Source organism: Protobothrops mucrosquamatus, unplaced genomic scaffold (genome assembly GCF_001527695.2).
Source record: "Protobothrops mucrosquamatus isolate PMUCROS unplaced genomic scaffold, P.Mucros_1.0 scaffold_202, whole genome shotgun sequence".
NCBI lineage: Eukaryota > Metazoa > Chordata > Lepidosauria > Squamata > Viperidae > Protobothrops > Protobothrops mucrosquamatus.
This window is the reverse complement of record NW_015386278.1, coordinates 623367-647252: the sequence shown is the minus strand read 5'-3', so window position 1 is coordinate 647252 and position 23886 is coordinate 623367. Positions and strand designations below refer to the sequence as shown.

The window sequence follows — 23886 nt, the reverse complement described above, 5'->3', positions numbered from 1 at the left end:
AGGGAGCGGGTCACCCTGAAGAGGGAGGCCGGGCGGTTATCTGATGACGCAATGAGGGTGGAGTAGTAATTAGATCTCGCCACTCTCATTGCCACAAGGTAGGATCTAACATGTATCCTTACCTGTGTTCGGTCGGATTCGGTTCGGGTAGCCCTCCAACTGCTCTCTAGGCGTCTTTTCCGGCGTTTCATCTCTCTCATGCTGGCAGCAAAACAACAAAGGGTCAATTCTTAGATTCCCTAAGACCAATAATGTATCTTAATAGAAATATGGAGAGAAAATTATTGGTATCAGAATCTGTTTGAAAGAAGATTTATTTCAGAAATGTTCCCTAAATCTGCAATCCCCTGCTAGACCAGCTACTAGAGGGGGCTGTAAAGCTGTTATAGGATGACTCTTATCCAGTTACTTTGGTTGGTTAGAAATCTATATTTGAAAAACACCGTGGCCTATCTAACTGATTTTTACAACAAAAAGAATTAGTGCAGCTTCGAATAATGCTGTGAAGTTTTCCTAAAAAGAAAGCCCGTGGCTTTACTTTCATGCAGTTCTTTTTGTTTCAAGTGCATTCTATTTCTGAATGATTTATGTATGCCATTTTAAAATGGCTGGTTTAAGTATAACCATTTAAAATTTTTAAAACTGTGAACTACAATTACCCACGTTACAAAGAAATTGGCTCTTATCCAGGTGAAACTGGTCCGGTACCTCACTGGCATCAAACAAACTCCATGAAACAGGGCATTAGGTACATCTGATTCTGTCATGTATTAGACAGAAGTTCTCCAATCATATTTTTATTTATGTAACGTATTTCAAAGCTGTCAACATTGAAATGTCTTTTTATTAGGTATATAAATCATATTTTTATCTTACATGATATTCATTACTAAGGCATACATATACATGTATGGAGAGGAGGTCCACAACTATATATAACTTTGCCTAGACAGTGGGTGCTTAATTTAATTGGCCTGCTATATCAGAAAGTTACGTGTGGTGTCATCACCATATAGGCTCCATGCTGTCAGGATTTCCAGCTCTAATTAAAAAAAAATGCTTTGAGAGTTTTCCAGAAGGGTTGGGGCTAAACTCACCTCTGATTAACTGATTGGCAACATTAGCATGATGAAGATCTATCAAGTCTAAGTGCTATTGCTATTGCTAATAAGTAATCAGAAAAGATTGAAGACCAGAACATTAATGAATCTGTACAAACAGTAGGAATCAACAGGATATTTTTTAGAGATGTGCAAAACATTCTGTGTACAAGTTGTTCCATGTTTCTCTGCACAGCTCATTTTGGGTGGCATCCTGCAGAACTGAAACTCCCATTTCAAAAGTTTTCTTCCATTCACAGAACAGAATTGGACAATTTTGCCCTGGGCATGAACTGAAATACACTTGTTTCAGGCTAACATATTGGAGTGAGGACAGGTATGGGAAAAGCCCAAAATTGCAGCAGTTGGGATGGCTTAAGGGAGGGAGGAGAAGATTAGGAAAATTGCAGGCCAGGAGAACCAGTGATTGGGAAGGTCATTTTCACAATTGCTCATGTCTTGGATGCTTCACATGGGTGTGTATGGTCTTTGGAGTTGATTTTGCTCTTAGAAATTGGATGAATGGTTGTTGTATAGCAGCAGCTGAGGGGATGAATGGAAAGGCACTTGAAAGATATTGGGCAGGCAATCCAGTGGGATATGCAGTGCTGGATATCAATGGTGGCGGCAGCAGTTGATGAGGGATGGAAACCTAACTGGGATATCAGCTGCTGGAAGCTGCAAAGGGAAGAGAGGGGCCAACTCTCACCAGCCTTGCTGTGTTCACCTGAATTGCAAAACAACAAAAGTATTCCAGGCTTTGATTAGGGTAAACCATGACTGGGCCAATAATGATTCAACATAAAAAGAAAAATACATTTTGCCCAGAACAAATGATCATATTCCCAAAGTCTCACAAAATTGTTTTAGATTAGCTACAATTTGCCAAAATGCAATCCATAATGCTTTGCTTGTTCTGTTTTTTTGCTGAAACAAGTTCCACTGGGTTGAACAAAATGGGTGCTACTTACTCCATTCTCCCATCTCTGAACAGCTCCCAGCAGGGTTTATCCTACCAACCTGTTTTCCCTCCTCCCTTCCTGGTTCTCCTCATCTCCTCAGTGATATCATTGGCCTTTTCTGGTTCTTATTCTTGCTATCTCCCAAACTCACACTTCTGCCCAGAACAACCATATTTCTTTCCGTATCTTGCAACCCCATTCCCCTCAAAACAGCTCATTGTTATTCCAGATAAAGACTAAACTATTCCAAAGATAAGTTTTATTTTGGTGACGGATCACCCAAACCCATATATTCTACACACAAAATATTTTGCACATCTCTAATTATTACTATTTCACATAATGTTTCTTTACTAATATTTTACCATTGATCTGAATTGCTATATATAGCAGCTAGACAACCTCTGACCAGTTCAGTCTTCTTTTGTCAGTATTTACTTACCTGAAGAGATATCATAGAATGACCCCCGGCAGGCAAAAAAGCAGTGAGACTGGAAATGACCCTTTGCTTGTGGGAAACTGGCAGGGGGTGTCAGAAATCATGATCACATGACATCAGCTGATTGCAATGGCACTGCAGTGGTCACAAATTTGTGAATACAACTGGTTTGAGGATCCTTGAAATTTCAATTCAGTGGAAATTAATGGGTCCTGGGTTTTCTATGCATTCTTTAAATTAGTGCACTTGAGATACCTCGATTCCAAAATTGTTTGCCTGTGTTGAATTGTTTCAGCTAATTGAAGATTACAAACAGACAAATAGAGAGGATAGTTTTAGTAGTATATAGATGAAAGAAGCATTGAGCTGGAATAACTCCCTTTTTTGTTTTAATGAAAATAGGAAGAAAAATATGGAGCCATAGCTAAAAGTTGTAAATATAAACTTTGAAGTTTTTATTTCATGTACATGGGAAATTTTATCACACAATTTACATATTTTAAAACTGTAAAATGGTTAAAATGTGTACAAAATATGCTCATTCTTTGAAAAAAGTACTAATAGCAACACTACTGGGGAGGAAAATCAAATTATTCTTCAGTTCAGTGTGCAAATGAAATATAAAAATAGAAACACTACAGCCCTACAAATAGCCTTTCCTTATAATTTATTTAAATAGAACATCTACACAAACAGGAGAGTAACTATTCCAACAGTTATGAAAAAAAAATAATTTATACAAGTTCAAGGAATAGAATACAAGATGTCAGAGAGAAAAAATCTAACACAATATAAGAAATTGTTCTCAGCACTGTTTCAATGCTGTTTTCTTACTGGGAATATGAATTTTGACTATATACAACTTGCAATATATTTTTTTTTTTTTAAAAAAAACCCTCCTTAATACTACAGTAGCTTTAAATTTTGTTAGATATTTAAACTCTGCTTGATCCAAAGATTTTTTTTTTTCATTTTTCAGTCAAACAACAATGAGGTAATATTTGTATATAAAAAAATTCGCCTTTGACATTCTTTGTTTTCTAGGAACAGAGTTGTAGAGAAAGTGAAGCTAGTCTTATACTACAAGCAGTCTTCAAATGATGTTCCAGACATTCCCCCCCACCCCCCATGCAATGTGTCTTCTGCAGTCCACACTGGTGAAAAAAATTGGGTATTCTGTTGGAATGAAATGATGCCCTTAGTCCTCGGCATCCTTCAGATTTTTTCTTTTTTATTTGGCATACTGACCAATAGGAATGTACCATAATCTTACCCAGAAGTATTACAAAGGTGATAAGGCCAACACATGAATACCTCCTGTGCAAATAACATAGGTCAAAGGATTGTGGCCTATGGTAATTTGAAGCTATTTCTTTTCTTTTTTTCTTCTTGACTGACAGGGACAGTCAACATGTATACATTTTCTGCTTTGGCAATACAACAATAAGTAACCTGCTTGGTTACTTTGTCAGCTGTTTTGCACAGAGGAAGAAAACACACTGAGAACAATTCCTACCCTATTGTTCCACATTGCTTAGGGGAAACTTACTCTTTGCAATCTAAAATAGTCTTACAAGTAACTATCAAAATTCATTTAGAACAATAAATAACCTTTATTTACAATCTTTCTGTCATAGAAAACATGTAGCAAAATGGATAGTCTTGACGCATTGTTTCCGTTTCAATCTATTAGTCCTTTGCTTTTCAGAACAGGCAGGATAGGTAAAAAATAAATATTTTACATTTTATTTTATCTACAGATATCTTCCACAAAAATCATTTTTGGAAACATTTTTTTAAACTCGCCCTTGCATTTTGTAGAACAGAATTCTGTATGTAACTGTATTCACTCATTGTGCTTTTGAAACTTTCATAAAAATGTTTAAAATGTTACTGAAGGCCACCACAAGTGCTAAATTGAGATGAAAGTGCTCTTTGACACTTTAATATTGTTGCTGAATCTGTATGAGAACCAGATTGTGGATGCAGCGGCACGGGAAATCTTGCTTTACCCATATGTTCCTTGCTGCCCCTTTTTCCATAAACCTGCTTCAATCAAATGTGCCAGAATAGTTGTTTCATTTGCCCCATTATAGATTTTTTTTTAAATTTGTTAATATTGCATGTGGCTAGTTAGCAAGTATAACTTGCAAGTATTTTCCTACACAATTAAGCAAAGTAGGCCCTATTTGTGGAAACAGAACTAAGGTATAATCTTAGGTGTGAGCATAAAGTGATCCATACTGCTGAATTAAGTGGGGCTTACGCCTGAGCAAATCTGCATTGTCCAGGACAGTATGTAACAATTCATCCAATTTAGCTTGATATAAACCCCAGGAAGCATAGTCCTCTTTTAGAAAGTGAGGCAAACTCAAACCTAATTCAAATCTTCTTCCCTTCCTTCTTCTATAGATGGAAACCTCTGGTTTAATTTTTAAGTAGTCCACATAAAGATACCCTTGTTGCAAAAGTGCTGATCCATTGGACCTCCAGTTAAAAAGAGGCAGTGACAATGCCCAGCTACACAAACATCTTTCTCAAAGAAATGATTATTCATTTCTGAAACGTAGGAATGTTCTTGTTTCTGAAAGACATGTTTCTTCTGTGTTAACAGAGGTCAGATGGGAAGATTTGCAAATTTCTCTCTCTCAAAAGCATTCCCTTGAAACAGGTCATGTAGTCAGAGTCTCATGAAGGCAGGAAGAGAGGAATGAGCAAAAACAAAACAAAACACAACAAATGGTCCCCCAAGGTTCCTAGAAATTTTACAGTTCAGAAGGTGCAATACCAGCATTTTGAATTTCTATAATTAATTGCCTTCCAATCATTAATCTGCAAAAAAAAGAGACAAAAACATTGATTGTAATTAAGCAACTACAGTTAGAGGTAGATTTCTAAAATAGTAATCAACATACAAAATAAAGACCTAACTGCATTTGTTCTTGTACAAAAGGTGGGGGTATTTCAAAGGAAAGTATGCCAGAGTAACAAGCCTACTGCTTCTCTAATGAAGCAGTTGCCCAACTCAGACATCTGTAATTTAGATAATTATTTACGGTAATTTATCTGTATCAAAAATACCACGGTTGACATATGCTGCCTTTTCTTATCTGTCTTAATAGAAAGGAATCATGAGTGTTTTAGTGCTACAACTAGAGTTTATGATACTACTCCTAGTTACTGAGATTGAACAAAGATTCAGTTTTGTTCACTACATGCAAAATGGCAAAACTGCCTTTGCTAGAAACAGGCTAGATTCCAAGACTGTGTGATAAAAATCTGGTTTCATATAGCTTCTCAATATTTGCTCAGGAATTTTGCCCGCAGATACCATTTTGATGTTGGACTAGCACAATTAAGTGCAACTCAGTATCTTTATATCCTCTTTGAATCTGAAAACTAAGCATCATTTTCCCCAGCTAAGGTTCACTATGACTGCATGGAAGACGGGGGCTTTTTCCTCAGGTGGTCTGGCCTTTGAAGTTAAGAACAGAAGTTACATATGGCTGCTGACATTGCTAACATAGATTCCACTGAAAAACAGAATTAGCTGTCCCTAGCTGATCTATGGAGTATCTGGACTATGCACTGGACCTCCCCCCCCAAGTTCTAACAATTTTTCTTCTGTCCACTTTTCCTTTGTGGGTGAATCACCTTAAATTTAAGATCATTTCCTTATCCAGCAAATACATTGCTTGCAAATACATTTCTTATTTATATTTATTAAGTGTGATCTGATACAACTTTTTTAAAAAAAACATTGAGTTTATAAAAATATACTAAATCCTTTATGATATTAAATCTAACAAAACAAGGTTATTCATGTGTGTTCTTACCTTTACACTCATATTTTAGATCAGAGAAGAATGTCATTTCTTGAGAGAAGACAAACAACCCTAAGCGACCACCAGCATAGGTTTTGTCATAGAGGGGGCCAGAGTCAGCCATGATCTTCTTTCCTTCATACATCACCACTCTGTAAGGAAGAGCAGTGACAATTAATCTTTAGCATGAAACAACGTGCTTACACGGTAACCTTGAACGAGCCTTTTCAAAAGATGTGAATTCTTCAGCCTATATCTGTAATGCTTACCTAATGAAGCCAGTTTTTGGCCTGTGAGTGAGACGCCATCTGTAAGCAGTGAAATCTTTCCAACCTATCTGACGAGGGTCATGCCACAAGGTCTTTACCTGAAAGGTAAATGTAAAGGTGAATTGTGCATTGCAATTACATTTATATAAGCCCTAGAGATAAACCATAAGCTCTTAGCAGGTACAAAAGAGTTTTCTTAAAAAAAAAAAAAAGCTTGTTATGCTTAAAATGTTTTATTAAGATAGCTACGTCTTACACTAGTGCAGTGGTTCGCAACCTTTTTAATGCCGTGACCCCCAACCGGTCGTAAGTCGAGGACTAAACCGGTCGTAAGTCGAGGACTAAACCGGTCGTAAGTCAAGGACTTTCCCTGCCTGGGAGCGCCGCACATGCGTGGTTCCGCCCCCTGCGCTGGCCGAGGCATAGCTGGCAAGCGGCAGAGATGGAGCAGGCCGACCACCAGCTGGCCCAGCTCAAGGGAGGTAAGGCACCCGCCGGAAAAGGGGAAAAAATGGCGGACAGCCTTGCTTGGCGACCCCCGTGAAATGGTCGATCGACCCCAAATGGGGTCGCGACCCATAGGTTGAGAACCGCTGCACTAGTGTAATTTACCAAGGTTTTTGAAAAGAAAAATGAGTTCATTAATAATAGAAATGATCAATTACCTGTTCAGGAGTATTTCCAGTATGCCACAAGGCATTACGAAGGTGCATTCCAGGGCCCGTGGTGGAGTTCACTACTTTGATAGAAAGACCTGAATATCCCTGAGCTTTGGTTGGCTGTGATTCCCAATACGTTTGGGTAACTTGCTTCCACATGACCACATAAAAACGGCTGCTGGATTGATACCCAAATACAAAGCCAGCATAGTCATCATCTCTTTCCGTGTTAATGAAGAAAGTGCCACTGAAGTCAACAGCATTAAATTCATCAAAACCTGAGAAAAAGAAAATTAAGTAACTGTCAGCTTTCAGATGGATGTCAATTCATGCTTTAAAATCCATCCTTCGTAAGGTTTCCATTAACAAACCCTCCCCCCCTCTCTTTCTCAAATTAAAATTGGCCTGGGGTTTGTGTTCAAAACTTCTAATGAAAACATATAAATATATTTTCTGGATGATTGTGGTTTTCCCCTCACTATTTGCACGGTCAAAGTATTTTCATACAACGAATTGGAATTAAATGGAATTAGAACTACGGTTCATAACTGCATCTTAAATCATGATTTACATTCATTGCACTGTGAAATGCTACATCTTTTCGGCAAAAGCAAAAGTGATAGGCATACTGAACAGGGATCCAGTGTTCAGAAAGAGCTTTTGTATTCAGAAGTTCTGTTATGCAGACTTACTATCCTATTTGATAAGGCTTAAAGGAGCTTAAGCAACATTGTTGTTGTTTAATTTCCTGAAATCAATGTTTTGCCCTCTTTCCTTCAGTGCCTGTTCCAAAAACTGAGCAGTTGGAATTTTGAAGAATGCTTTATGAAAAACATTTTTTTTAAAAAAATAAAGCCTTAAAATAGTTATAAGCATGATGGTGAAGTGAAGGCATGTAAATGTGAGACTGAAGAATACCTACATCCTAATACAGTGATGGCGAACCTTTTAGAGACTGAATGCCCAAACTGCAACCCAAAACCCACTTATGCATCGTCGAGTGCTGGGTGGGTGTGGCCAACTGGGTGGGCATGGCCCATTGGGTGGGCGTGCCTGCAGTGGTAACAGCAGACTGGGTGGGACTAAAAAGTTCAATCAATCAATTCCAACTTTGCAAGATCTTTTTTTTTTCCCTGCGAAAAGTTGAAATTGACTGATTGAACCTTTTTTTTTTTTTTTGCACACGGTGGCGGAGGCCTAAAGCAAAAAGGTTTTATAAAACCCAGCTGAAGGCCTAGGACTGGGGCAACGGGACGCATGCCCACGGAGAGAGCTCTAAGTGCCGCCTCTGGCACCCGTGTGGATAGGTTCGCCACCATTGTCCTAATACAACAATATGGTATTTGTTGACCAAAAGGAGAGGATTCTCAGTGGATGCGTGTGCACATATATAAAAGATTCAAAAACTTTGATGCTCACCAATAGCAAGTCCAGGATCACAGTTGACAGTCTGAACCAGTTCTTTGCCTTTGTGACGAACAATCCAGTTGGGATCAATTTGAGATGTTCCCTTCGGATCCAAGGGAATCATCTGGAATCGACGGAAATCTGTCTCACTTATGTGAACATTCTCAGGGCAGACGTCATCAATGTCATTAACGTTATCATTGTCAAAGTCATCTTTGCATGCATCTCCACGTCCATCACCTGGCAAAAAAGAGGGGAATAAGGGGAGGAATCCAGAAAGAAAGATGTGAACATCAGAGCCAAAAATCTGGCACATCTTAGACTTTCAGTAGCAGATATATTGAGAAATTACACACATGAACAAGTTCAAGAATTAGCTAAGTGGCTGGAATTCTTAGCAGCTAAAGTAATTTTTAAATAACAGCCACTTTTAAATGTTTAAACAGGAGGGCCTGTTTAAACATGTCCTTAAAACCTGGCTGTGTTCCCTGATCCTGGGTTACCATGGGTGGTATGCCCCTTGGAAGATATTTCAATTGTTTAATTTATTGTTTTTTTCCCTCTAGACTTTGTTTCTATTGTTTTTCTTAGATGTAGAAAAATGTATGTATGCCTGTAGGTATATATGTACCGTATGCATGTACGGTATGCCACTCAGAGTCATACAAATTGGGGTAAGCTAACATTTTAATAAACAAACAAACAAAATTTAAATATTACAAGGAGTAAAAGAATGCTGCATTTGCAGAAAAGCAGCATATTCATTCATATTAATGCTTTTTAGTAAACTATATTGAAGACTGCATTACACATCTAAATGTTATGCAGTCTCTTCTAATTTGATGCAAATTATCTTTCTTACCATCCGAATCAACTTGGTCTGGGTTGGGAACCAATCTGCAATTATCTCTGTCATCAGGAACACCATCATTGTCATCATCGTGGTCACAGGCATCCCCCTTCCCATCCTTGTCATGGTCAGCTTGGTTAGCATTGGGCACGTAAGGACAGTTATCAAGATTATTCTGGTGGCCATCTTCATCAATATCCTGATTGTCATCACACTTATCCCCTATGCGATCGGAATCGGAATCCATCTGAAAGCAAAATGTAGAACGCATTAGGATAAAGATTTACAAACCCTGGAAGATAGCATCTTGAAACATGAGGCAATCCAGTAGTCTCTTTTTGGGCTGACCCTCCAATAGTCAGATTGAATCCTTCATTTCATTAGCTTGTGGAGAAGCAGCTTTTGCACCCATGGAGCTTTCACTTTAGAAATATGTATAGGAGGATACTAATGTGCACTCAAAGTTTGGAATTATTGGGAACTTTAGCTTTCTGTAGGATTCACCTTCAGTTAAAGATAACCTCTTAACACCTATCCAGTTTATTTTGGCATATTGGGAAAAGTCAAACTTTTCTATGGCTTCTAACATATTAGTGCATTTTTAAGGTTGGTAGCATATTTTTAAGGTTGGTAGCAACTGTAATGTTTCTGCTTTTCTAAAATATAATCAAACAACATTTAGAAGTTGAAGGCTATATTAAATAATCCTAAATTGTCTGGCTTTGTTCTGCTGCAAGCACAGCTGAACAACCTCAGCCTGTTCATTATGAAATAAATCATATAAAAAACAATTGGTCTTCAGCTTTAGCCACAATATAAAATAAATTCTCTGAAACAGATTTTCATCTTAAATATAGACATAATTCATTGTACTGCTTAGTGTAGTACATTATTTTGGAAACCAATAGGGTTTTGAGACTGTACATATCCTTTTAAACAGCAGAGTATAATCTGCAGGATAAATCTAGATTCCAGCTATTTATTGCAATTTGGCAAGGACTGTTTAAGCATTTCAATTATGCTACTGAGGCTATTAATCCTACAGTATTTCTTATACATGATAGGACTGTGCAGCCTTCTCCCACTGCTACTTTAGACTTGAATGAATTAAATGGGATGGGCTAGATCTCTCCATGTTTTTAGTCCTTAATCAAGTAAAATTTACTTTGAGTTTTTTTAATTAAAAAACCCATTGGTGATGTAAGTGTTCTCTACTACATTCTCCTTTAACCCTAATGAACCTTTTTAATGGGTGCATTTTTGTAAAACAAAATTTCTAGCCTCAGGGCATCATGAGTCATGATACATATACACATACAAACATTTTTTGCAGATTATATATTGTTTGACACATTAACAGTATTTGCATTGTTAAATTCCTGAAATACTTAGGTTGAAAAGCAATAATTTGGGGGAGGGGTTATTTTATTTAATCTGCATTTAATAAACTTGTAACCTCTACTTAGACCTCTCTTTTCAATTATTAGTTTTTACTATATTGCTGGCTGACGTTGTTGCAGTACAAAATATAATTTTTCACCCAAGTACAGTGCAGTGGTTAAGATGTTAGATCAGGGCTGAGGAGACCCAGGTTAAGATTTATCCTCAACCTTTCTCTAATGAATAATGGAATGTAGATTTAGTGAAAAAATGATTACCAGATGATTTTTCCCCCCTATCAGCACCATGTACTTCAATTAACAAGATTTATGTTCAGATGTTGTGTTCTGAAAATCTAATTTAAGATTTTTATTTTTAATAAAGGAGAATATTTGTAGCTCAGGGTTGACATGAGGGATCCCTGGTGCTCTCTGAGCTTGCTTGTTTTCTTGCAGACGTTTCATTACCCAAACTAGGTAACATCATCATGATGTTATCTAGTTTGGGTAATGAAACATCTGCAAGAAAACAAGCAAGCTCAGAGAGCATCAGGGATCCCTCATTTTTATTTTTAAAAGATGTTCTGTATACGTCCCAGTTAAGACCAATTGTATCCTTTCTTGATTAGTTGACATATGTTGCAAGACTGTACATGACATTCTGTAAATTAGAAGATTAAATAAATATTTGATTGCCCAAAGGCAGTTAAGCTGACCTGATCTGGATTATGTGCCAATGGACAGTTGTCACACTGATCTCCAACACCATCCAAGTCTAAATCCGTCTGATCCACATTGTACACATATTGGCAGTTGTCTCTTTCATTAAGAATGCCTAGAAATGTAGAGGAACCCATTCAGGTATCTTTAATGGTAAATACATCTAGATCATAAATTATTGCATAAAAGTAATTAAGAGAAAATGGTTCATAGAAGCCAAACTAATAGCCTATCTCTTTAGGCATCTAACACTAGTAGAACTGACATTTCAGTTAAATGTTCAACGGCAGCACATTTTCCACTGTATCTACAAACCAAATAGGATGCAGTATAAAAATAAAACCTGCTTCTATAGAAGCTGCCATATATGACATAAAAGTAAGCAGGTGAAAAACATGGGATGATATTAGAATATACAATGATAAAAGTGCCTCCAAAAATGGCAAGTGTATAATTTAGTTTCTCCTTTTTTAATTTATTTATTTGAAATGTGCACTTCATTCTGGTATGTCTAGGTCATCATTAAGAGTAGAGCTTGCTCAAGGGCAGACTCTCTTCCTTGAGATGACCTGGACAGTCGTGCCATAATAGAAGAAAAGAAGAAGTAACCAAACTTTACCATCTCCATCGATATCCACAGCACAAGCATCGCCTTCTCCGTTTTGGTCTGTGTCTATCTGAAGAGGATTGTGATTGTATGGGCAATTATCACAGCGATCACCAACATCATCCCTATCGTAGTCATACTGTTGTGGATTGTAATTGAATGGACAGTTATCCTGCAGAAGGAAAATTTAAAAGCCTTGTTAAAATATGCTCAGATATTGGCACAGGCAGTCTCATTAATAACTTATTGAGTAGATTTACTAGAGTAAGAAGAGTAGTAAAGGCATGTTGCGAGGATTATTTTTTTGCCATGTAAATGAAAGCTGAGCAGTAACAAAAGTGATATGTGATGCAGCATCCGTATTTTATTGCAAAATTGATCTTTTATCTATCTATCTATCTATCTATCTATCTATCTATCTATCTATCTATCTATCTATCTATCTATCTATCCATCTATCCATCTATCCATCTATCTATCTATCTATCTATCTATCTATCTATCTATCTATATCTATATCTATATCTATATCTATATCTATATCTATATCTATCTATCTATCTATCTATCTATCTATCTATCTATCTATCTATCTATCTATCTATCTATCTATCTATCTATCTATCTATCTATATATAGCTACAAATTAGATAACTATTTCAAATTGCTGCTGAAGACTAGCTACTTTTCAATCTTGTACCATGGATTCAATCTCCTACTCTTTATGCATTTTACATTAGTGGTGGGAAGGGACAGTATATTGCTGGGCAAACCTATGACTTGTCATTTTGCTATGAACAGAGAAGGAAATGGTTAAGATTTTTATTTCATATTTTACTTTTTCTTCCACTGATGCAGCGGGGGAAAAAATCTACTAATCCATCCCAAGATTTCACTGGATGTACGTGCAATTTTCTTTTGGTCTTTGGCTATCACTGCGATGGACATTGTCTATACTAGAGAGGAACATGAATGTTTTTTTAAATTAAACTTGCCCTATCATCTGGAATCTTGTCATTGTCATCATCATCATCACAGGCATCACCAATTCCATCATCATCATAGTCTTCCTGTCCAGAATTGGGAAGATTGGGGCAATTATCCTGCAGAAAAAAATAAAGAACATTATGTTACACCTGTCTTTAATTTCACACAAAATAGTGCTCACATTACTAAAGGGCCACTGTATTTCATTTCATGACTACATTTAAGAAATATTAATTCCATTAGCTCATATTAAAATACTAACCAAACCATTTTCCCCTAGTATTAAAGGATGGAACGGCATATAACGAAGAAATAGGCTTACTTTAGTGCAGTGATAAGTAGCATTGGCAACACAGTGAAGGTTCTCATTTGGCCATCCATCTAAGTCAGTGTCTTCTCCACAGATAATCCCATTACCGGCATACCCTGGTTTACATTCACAGCGATACATCGGGTCACTGAAGTGTCCAAGGTAGATGCACTTGGCATATTTGTTGCAGGTGTGAGTTCCATCAGCACATGGGTTACGTGGCTTGCACACCTAAGGCAGAATTAAGAACACACTTACTTGCAAAGCAGTCTTTACCTCATTCTTCTTTTAATACATCAATGGAAAACCGATGCCTGACATTTCTGCTGTGTTTTAAAAGCAAGCAGCCGTTGACTGTGATTTTGTGTGAATGCTTTAAATTAGGTATATGGTTATCTTTATCATATGTTAGATACTGATTGAGGCTTCAATTCTCAATTGTCACTCTCTTTACACAAAAGTAAGGACCACCTAGTGAATTCCACCTATTGTTTGTGGCTCCCCACTTGTTTATTTTATGGGTTTCCAGCTTGATTCAAACTGAATTTCTTATATGGCACTGGGTGCTTCTGAGCAAAATCACATGGCTGAATGTAACAAAGTAAACGGTTACCTGGTATCTTCTTTAATTCTTGGGTCAGCTTAGGGCACCCTAGATTCAAAAGGGACTGAGGTTTCATAAACAGGAAATATCTCTATTTTGACAGTACCTGTTTCTTTGCCATTGCATCTTCCACACCCCGACCAAAAGGCTGTGGTCCTGTAAAGCGGGAGGGACAAGGCAGGCAGTGATAACCAGGTACAGTATTCTCACATCTGTGCACTCCACCAAGTACAAAGCAAGCATCTGGAACCTCTTGGCACTGAAATACAAAAACGTGGGAGACAATTTTGGCTATAGGTTCATTTGCAAACATCTTGAATGTTGAATATATGAATGAATGCAAATTATCTTACTTCATCAATATCTTTGCATCTAATTCCATTTCCTTGATAGCCAACAGGGCACGGACCACATTTCCAGGAACCATCAGGGAAACTAGTGCATTTAGTTCCCGCAAAACAAGGATTAGACAGGCATCCATCTAAAACGACAAGAACATTTGCTCAAATCTAGTTTTATTTTCTTGGCTGTTCTCGCCATTAGACAGAATGAGGTAGCCACCTTAAAAATACCTGATAGAGAATCAAGAGTGGCAACAAGATGATGGAAGTCATAATGCAGTTATTTTGCCAAAATGTGATTATAGTTCACATTTCTTTGTTACGAAATTTAATTTGTTGCATTCTCTACATTCTTTTCTGAAAATGACACCGCACTCTTAACATATGCTGCTTGATAGTTCACGATGAGCCATTACTCACCGATTGGGCAATCCTGCTTGTTGCACATCTGAGTGGCTGTTGCATCACCAATGCAATCCTTCCCTTCAAATTTGGGCTCTGGATTGTTGCAGAGACGGCTGCGTTTCTGAATGCCTCCGCCACACGTAATTGGACAGGCATCCCAAGGTGACCATGGCCCCCAGTTCCCATTAACTGAAAACAAAACAAAAAAAAGGAAATATTCCTGTATCTTTAAATTAAAGGGAAAAATGGTATTAGAAATTCAGGTTGATTTGGGTGGTTTTTTTTTAAAATGTTTCAGTAACTTCTGTTCTCAATCTCAGGTGATGAATGTTAAAATACTATCATGTTTCTCATACAAAACCATTTTAAACGGTGAACTTACTTGGGCAGGGGCTTTTCTGGCAAGGCATGTTTTCTCGTGCCTCTCCTTCACACGTTTTGCCTCCCATCTGAGGAAGTGGAGAATTGCACAGACGGATTCGAGTGATTAACCCAGTTCCACAAGTAACAGAGCAGGAAGACCAAGGGGACCAATGGCTCCAAGCACCGTTCTGTCTGACTGTAAGCAGTAAAATGTGGCTTAGTGAATTGCAAAATCTTGTATTAGTAGGTTAGGAAATTACCATACTGTGGGGTCCTTGGAACTCTCTGAGTTTGGTTATGCTAACGCTGATGATATTACCTAGTTGGGTAATGAAATGTCTGCAAGAAAAGAACCGAATTCAGAGAGCACCAATGAACCCACAGCTCAAACTGAGCTACAAATATTGTCTTCTATTAATTATCACACTGTGAAAATATTTAGATATTGCTGTCACTAGAATCAGAAAATAACTTTTATATGAAATATTTTTGTTTTAATCATTAACTATCAGATAAATCCTACTACAGCTGAATGTTTTACACTAATCTGAAGTAAATCAATGTTTCCTAGTATTAAGTATGGAAGGAAAGAGTAAGAATAGATAGCATCTATCTATAATGTAAAGAATTTGAATGCTCACATCTCTTATCACATTCTTGCATATTACATATCCGTGTTTGCACTGAGGAGCCTTCACAAAGATGGTTGATTCTGTCACAAGAGCGGCCTCTCTGCTGAATCCCATTGCCACAGGTTGTAGAGCAAGTGGTCCATTCAGACCAGGGAGACCAAGCATCATCGGCAGAATCGCTTGCTGAAAAAAAGAAGAAAAATAAATATAATAAACATATAATAAAATAAAAATAAATAAATAAAAAAATCACCATTTTTAAAAAAAGTTACCTCCATAGGAAGCAGAGATTGCCAAAATAATATAGGGACAGATTCTGCCCTGCAAATTTCCATTTACTCTGACCTTTGATAACTGAACTATCCAAATGACATACGAATATTTGTAAGAAATGCTCAGAACCAAATGACCAAGGTCTCATGTAACATATTTTGGAGATTTATGGGAAAGAAAATAAACACAGATATTCATGCTACCAGTTCCTGAAATCTTCCAAGGCATATGGAAAACTCTTATTAAGATTTTGCTTTTATTTTCTCAAACTATGGAACACAACTCAGAATAAACTCATGGGAGATTCACCATTCTTGGAAATTCCTATTCTGTCCTGACTGGATTTGTAACTCTTTCTTGATTTTATTGATCTTTTAATTTTTACCTAACTTGACACAAGCCATCTGCAAATAAAAAAAAGATTGCTTATTGTGTGCTTAGTTGAAATCTAATATTCATTGTTGTTGTTGTTAGTTGTGAAGTCATGTCCGACCCATCGTGACCCCATCGACAACGTTCCTCCAGGCCTTTCTGTCCTCTACCATCTTCTGGAGTCCATTTAAGTTCATGCCTACTGCTTCAGTGACTCCATCCAGCCATCTCATTCTCTGTCGTCCCCTTCTTCTATTGCCCTCAATCTTCCCCAGCATTAGGCTCTTCTCCAGTGAGTCCTTCCTTCTCATTAGGTGACCAAAGTATTTGAGTCTCAACTTCAGGATCTGGCCTTCTAAAGAGCATTCAGGGTTGATCTCCTCTAGGACTGATCGGTTTGATCGCCTTGCAGTCCAGAGAACTCGCAGGAGTCTTCTCCAGCACCATAGTTCAAAGGCCTCAATTCTTTGGCACTCAGCCTTTCTTATGGTCCAACTTTCACAGCCATACATTGCAACTGGGAAAACCATAGCCTTGACTATACGTACTTTTGTAGTGGCAATTTCAAAGATATCTATATTAGTTTCAGAATCTCAGGCTAGAATCTGTGCTTTCTCACATATACATTTCTCCAGGTAAATTATATCTTCTAGGTATGGGCATTGAAAATGCAACACCCCCCCCCAAATCCCATCAAATAAGTTAAGGCAATGTAGTTACTTACGCCAACACCTTGGGCAGCATTCACCATCAGGAACTGTGGCATTGGAACAAGGCATGAGAGGACAAGATACTTTATGGCACATTACAGCAGAATTCTAAACAGGAAAAAGAAACCCTTATATTAAAAACAAACACATAAATCTGACATTTTGTTTCCCAATGCCTTAATGCTCTACTACAACAAGTCATACTCCATTGTGCAAAGTGTTTTCCCAGCAGCTGCTTAACATTTAGAAAGGAGAGGCTATAATTAGTATGGGAGAATAGAGAGAAAATAAGCTCATCTTCCTTCCAACTGGAAGTGGTAAGGATACATTAGGAATTGACTTCAAAACAACTTATGTCATCAGGTTAGTAACCATTCCAGGCAGCAGTCATCTGCACACTTATTAAAACTGCATTCAGTTTAATGGGACTGCAAGTCAGAAATAGGCTTCAAAAGTTACAATAAGGACAGGTTTTTAGTCCCGATTCTAACTTTTGAAGTCTATTTCTGACTTTCAGTCCCATTAATAATTTTAATAAGTGTGCAGATGACTGCTGCCTGGAATCTAAACAATGGGTAATTTGGCTTTTGCTGGAGTATACAGAGGCTTTTTGAAGTCAAAGCAAACCCAGGAATCTGAAGCACTCCAATCATTGTGCAACCCTTATGTATTTTTGTATCCCTTTCTTCATTTAATCAAAAGCTACTATTAAATGGGAAAACCATATCTTGCTGAGTAGCTTTCCAGATCTTGTCTCATTAAGCTAATAAAAATTCTCAAGGTTGCCATGTTGGTTATTTGCCTGAATTTTATTTGATCATTAGAGTCATTGGTAGAACAGATTTAGGAAAGTTGGCTCCACATTCAAACAATCCATGTTGCAGCTTGATGTGTATTTTCATCTTATGCCAAAAAAACAAAACAAATGACTGTGCAAAAGAAGGAATGATAACTTTTGCCAATTCGGTTCTTTAAAGGATAACAGACAACATGTTTTGTAGCTTTAGGGGATAACACAAACAAAGACTGAATTAGATGCCAGTAGTACAAAGAAAATCACAGAAGCATTAGCCAAATGCAACTGTCTTAAGCTGTCAAAAAAGGCAGCTCTATTAGGAAGCAAGTTTAGTAGAACTTTTCTTGCTGCAAATATTCATTCACAACATATAGATGGTGGCAGGTTTAAGCTGAAAAAAATGTATTCAAACTTTCTTATGAAGACAGTAATAGATATTTGGGTCACCAATTTCTCTGCACAGGTTACATTTTGTATAATGTACCAACTAGATGCATGATAAATCCTTTACTGACAGGTTAGCTGTAAAGAATCTTACCTGGCAGGTACATGTGGTACAGGTGTCAGTGGTCCACTCAGCTGCATTTTCATACACAACATTATTGTGGAGGCATATTCCTTTCTTTATATTATGTGGGGCGATAAGTTCCTTTACATCAAACAAAAAAGGAATAGATAACAATAATAAAGATTTATAAATCAGTCTGAATCTGACAGAGCAAGACAATTGCTTTTACACTGATTACTTAGGAATAAGCGCTAAAGGCTCTGCTACCATATTAAATGCTATAGTTCTAAATACTTACACAGTATTTAAATGATATAACTAAAACAACACATTTATTTTCTCCATTTGATTGCTCACCTGTGTTAGATCATATGGAGAAGCTTCAGGGGAAGCTAGGCTATATACAGAGGCAAGTTTTAGCCAGATTTCTAGGGCCATAGTTGCTAGAGAAAGTTTAATAAAAATACTACAAATGACTATAGGTAGACCTCAATTTATGACCATAATTGAGCCTACAATTATGGTAATAATTGTGATAGTTAAGTGGGTCATCTTGTGCCCGCACTCAATTTGTTTTTTGGTGGCCGCACTCTGGGATGGTTTTTTGGTGGAAACTGGAAGTAAACGCCACTTTCCAGCAAAAAACATGATACACTGCAATCATGTGACCATATAATCATACATGCCAGCCAATTGCCACGCACCCAAAATGGGATTACATGACCACGCGGGGCCGGCCGGCCATTGGAACTTTAACTCTGAGATGCAAATGGCTTTTTCATTGTAACTTTGAATGGTTGCTGAGCAATTGATTGCAAGTACAGGACTACCTGTACCACAGGATATATCTAATTTTAGGTCAGTTGCAAAAACTATTCATATTAGACGCTGACTAAATTGGATATAATGCTATATTGGCTTTGATTTAACATAATAAGGTGAAGCTAATCATTATATTTCATTCAGCATCCTACAATACAGATCTAATCATGGCTTAAAATGTATAAACCACCTTAGGTATTGATCCTGGTGTCTAAGAAGAAATGAATAACTTTCTTCTCATGCACAAACATTGCCCAAGCTGGTCACCTAAAAATATTTCTTTCTTACAGTAAGTACTGTAGATGAATGTCTGTTTCCCATCATTTTGGAATGGAAAATAGTTAGCGTTTATGAGTCAAGGGGTCCTTAAGAGGCTTTTGATTCTTTATTGGGTACTTAGTATCCACTTACCATATGGTTGACAGATTTTTCAACTTTTGTAACCAGGGCACGCAGGCTTTGCAGTTCTATAAACATTTTGGTTAGGTCGTCACAAGAAAAGCCACAGATGTCCTTGGTTTTCTGGCCAATGTAGTTGGTGCGAATGGCTGGGCGGGAGCCATTCATGGGATTGTCTAATTTAATAAGTGTTCCAGTAGCTAAAGAAACAATTAAAACACATACAGATTATATATACTGTCAAAAGTGATAGAATTCAGCTTAAATGAATGTGACAGTTTGTAAGGCAATCTTTCCTTAAAATACAGTGGTTTGCATTTCATTTTGTGTTCCACATGTCTAAGCTCATTCATCTCACATAAACAGAATATCTTATAATCAATGGGCCAATACATTTGAAGAAAAAGGTTTCTAACGTACAGCTCTGGCAGCCTTTATTCCTCAGGATGGTTTCCAGTGTAGTTCCAAACACAAACCGCACATTCTGCAGCATTCCCTGAAAAAAATAAAGATTGAAAGAGTCTATCTCTATTGCAAAGGAAATTCTTGATGCGTGTGTGTGTGTGTGTGTGTGTTTTGATTGAGCACAACCATCAATTTATGTTTTAACTATCACATTGTTTTTGCTATAATTTATTAGCCAGCTTGGGCCCACTGTGTTAGAAAACCACTGAGCTATATTTAATTTAGGGATGTATACTTAAAGATGTTCTTGTTTTAATCTGTAATGCAAGTGTAAACTATACTGGCCAGAATTCTCATTAGTTGATAATAAGTCAGTCTTTCACTTTCTCTTCATTTCAACAATTATCAAAATTAATATCAACTATTAATTTTTAATAGAGGACCCAAATTCAATTTTAAACTTTACACCATTTAACTGTACATATTTATATTCAAAGTGTCGGTTAAATCCCCACTGCTGTGGATAGTAGTCAACAAGGAGTAGTTAGGGGCAAAAATTTCACTTCCTTGAAAGTATTTTTCAAAGTGGCAAATCAAGTTGGCTTCCTTGAAATGGACCCCTGAACCTGCAATAAAAAGGTATCTCACCTGGAAGTTGTCATTAACTCCTCCTTTAGCAATGCGGAGTCTGGCGCTGTTGGACAGATCCCGAGTGAAGATGTCTTGAATAGGAATTTCCAGCTCAACATTTGTCATTTTATCACAGCCCACATAGAGTTGAGCCTGATCCTCTTGCACAAAGAGGATGATGCTACTCCATCGTGCAATGGGCAACTTCACCTCCTCCACTGACACCAAACTTTGATTGCCTTCCTCAGGAAAGACACTCAAGTCCAATGTTTTCGCCTTGCCATTGAGCACCAACTTAAAAACGTAGCCAGAGTTGTCCTTGCGCTCCACGGCCAATATGGTGCCAGCATCCTTCTTTATCGGACGAAGATTAGCTAACAAGATGAAGCCCTTCTCAGCTTGGATGGAATAAAGAATGTCTTGGAATTTGTGATCAGAAACAGCAGGGATACGGGTGGCGTCATCTATGCGGTAGGCAGGGCTGGAAAGCTCTAGTCCTTTTACCGGATGCACCCCCAATCCTTTGTGGGCTCCCTTGCGGCCCAAGCCAATTAACTCAAAGAGATCAAAAACACTGTTGTCATCACTAGTCTCTGTCAAGGTAAGGGAGAGGAAGGGAGAGACAGAAAGAGATGGTTATGTTGGGCAGGGATAGGTCTAAACAGCTGCATTGTTGTTGTTATTGGACTCCCTCTTTTGTTGATAAGTCCCAAGAAATATATGCTGTCAAAAGTTATAGAAGAAACTATTTGGATTGTGTAGCCTTCTGGTCACACAACAGTTTCCCATCACTACAGCTTGGGTTCTGCTGCAGCAAAGCCATCGAGGCAAGCTGCAAAATACTTGGCTTCCCATACACGGTTCCCAGTTTTTCCTGGTTGGATGAGCCAAGAGGATCAAAGAAGAGCCATTGACCAAATGGCAATAGAAATCCAAGTCAAAGAATTCTTCCTGCCTTTCCCCTTGCCTCCTCCAGGGACTCTGAAGTTGCAAAGTGGAAGGCAATGCAAAGACACAAAGCGGAGGGAGACTCCGGAGTTATGATCCAAGCTGTGTGAGGGACAAACCCAAAAGAGGGAGCCCAAAGCCAGAGAGGAGGAGGATGGAAAGCCAGCTCTGCCCTTAAAGATGCAGAGCCAAACAGCAGGGGCTCAGTAAAACTTTTGGGCCAACTAGTGGGGGGGGGGGATAAATAGGGCTGCTAGCGTCTGGCTCAGCCTAGAACGGTGTTTCTCAACCTTGACAATTTTAAGGCATGTGGACTTCAACTCCCAGAATTCCACAGCCAGCAATGCTGGCTGTGGAATTCTGGGAGTTGAAGTCCACATGCCTTAAAATTGTCAAGGTTGAGAAACACTGGCCTAGAAGCAGGGCACAACGCTGGAGCAACGCCTTGGATCACTTGAAGCATCAGGGATTTGGCTTGAGGGTAACGACCCCCCCCAGCCCCCAACCCCACCCCACCCCGGCCCTCCCGCGACGGAATCGGCAGCTGGGCTTTCCCTCCCGCTACCTCTTTTATAAATAAACGTCCAGACAGAGCGATGGTGCTCCCCCCGGCCCGCCCCTTTGCTGTGTGCCTGGTCTGGCTCGGAGCGTCCCTGGCGCGGCGCCCAGACCCCAAAGCGAGGCAGATGCCAAGGCCAACAGTCCGCTCGGAGCCAGGAGCCAGAAGGCAAACGCCTCTCGCGCCCACCCTCCCTTCTCACAGATCGAGCCCCAAAAGTCGGTCGAGCCCGCCAAGCCCGGGAAAGCCGAGCGCAGAAGAGCCTCCTCTCAAGCAGGAGAAGCGGGACACTCAACTGTCCACATTGGGGGGCGCAATCCTCTAGCACAGGCAGCTTCCCACCCCCGGCTGGTCGTAGCGGCCACCCGGTTTACATCCTTTCAGAAAGAACTACTAGGGAACGGAGCCCGCCTTTTCAACCTGGCACTCCCGGCTCTGTAAAGGCACTCTCGCCTTTTGCCTTCCACCGGAGGTATAAAGTCCAGCTGGCAGGCGCCAGGTTGGAGAGAGCCGTGGTGAGTAGCGACGCTATTGCTCCGTCTTAAACAGTTTCTGCCAGCCCTACCTGGATGTAAGTTGGACTGGGGTTCTCTACAGAGTCTCTCTCTCTCTCTCTCTCTCTCTCTCTCTCTCTCTCTCTCTCTCTGTGCCTTCTCTCCCTCGAAATCTAACCCCAAATTTGACCGGAAAGTCTCCCTATTCACCCGCGACGTCTTCTCCCCCTCCGTGATCTCACACTCTTTACCTGGAATCCGGTTTGTTGTGCAGACTCCAAGCATCAGAAGGAGAAAGAGACCACCGGAGAGCTCCATGGCAGGAATCTCGCCCAAAAGGACAACCTTTAAGCAAGAAACAAACCATCACCGGTCATTCGACCGTCTCGGATTATTGCCCTCGCGCCTTCTAACCAGAAGCAGCCCTCTCCAAGAAACGCGCAAGCTAGGAGGGAGCAGGGAGATGGAGAAAGAGAGAGAGAGAGAGAGAAATCGTAACTACAGACCAAAAGGTTCGAGTGAATAAGGTAGAAGAAGGAAGGGAAAGAGAAAAGGAAGGAAGGAAGGAGGGAAAGAAGGAAAGGAAAGAATGAAAGAAGGAAAGGAAGAAAGAAAGAAAGAAAGAAAGAAAGAAAGAAAGAAAGGAAAGGAAAGGAAAAAAGGAAGGAAGGAAGGAAGGAAGGAAGGAAGGAAGGAAGGAAGGAAGGAAGGAAGGAGCGCTGTAGCTTTTTTCTATTTATCTTGACTGTCTTTTCCAGCTCCGGGTATTAAACTGAAGTCGTAAGAGGAAAATGTTTTCAGGACTTACTTTTTATAGGAGGCGGCGAAGAATCCCCAAGAATCAGATCCTCTGAGAGCAAATAGAATTCAGTACAAAAAATCCTTCTTGGAGTTCTTGGGCTCGGCGAAATTACCCCTGCGTGGGTTTAGCACCTTGATTCAGTACACGTCCGGGCGAGTAGTGTCCTTTGCGATCCTGGAGCAGTCCGAGAGCGCGAGGGATCTTTGCTGCCGGGGACTGAAACGGATCGAGAGGAGCTTGCCCCTCCCCCTGGTCTCCCCTGGTGATGGTCGCCCTTGCTCTTTGCACTGAGCGGCGGCAGGAGTTCCCT

General features: G+C 39.1%; 1 protein-coding gene across 1 annotated transcript; it reads right to left on the bottom strand.

The window, feature by feature from the left end:
- Positions 1 to 4098: 4098 nt before the first annotated feature.
- THBS1 (thrombospondin 1) lies at positions 4099 to 23092 on the bottom strand. The gene is made up of 21 exons (XM_015825821.1): positions 23026 to 23092; positions 20792 to 21366; positions 20159 to 20234; positions 19751 to 19938; positions 18548 to 18658; positions 17228 to 17321; positions 15868 to 16041; positions 15246 to 15422; positions 14879 to 15052; positions 14471 to 14598; positions 14224 to 14376; positions 13526 to 13744; positions 13212 to 13319; positions 12229 to 12388; positions 11606 to 11724; positions 9523 to 9757; positions 8673 to 8900; positions 7260 to 7531; positions 6595 to 6692; positions 6338 to 6477; positions 4099 to 5333 (listed from the first exon to the last, which is right to left on the bottom strand). Exons 1-21 carry the CDS (start codon positions 23090 to 23092, stop codon positions 5329 to 5331), a joined length of 3501 nt encoding a protein of 1166 aa, XP_015681307.1. The 3' UTR covers positions 4099 to 5328.
- Between the last annotated feature and the right edge of the window lie 794 nt (positions 23093 to 23886).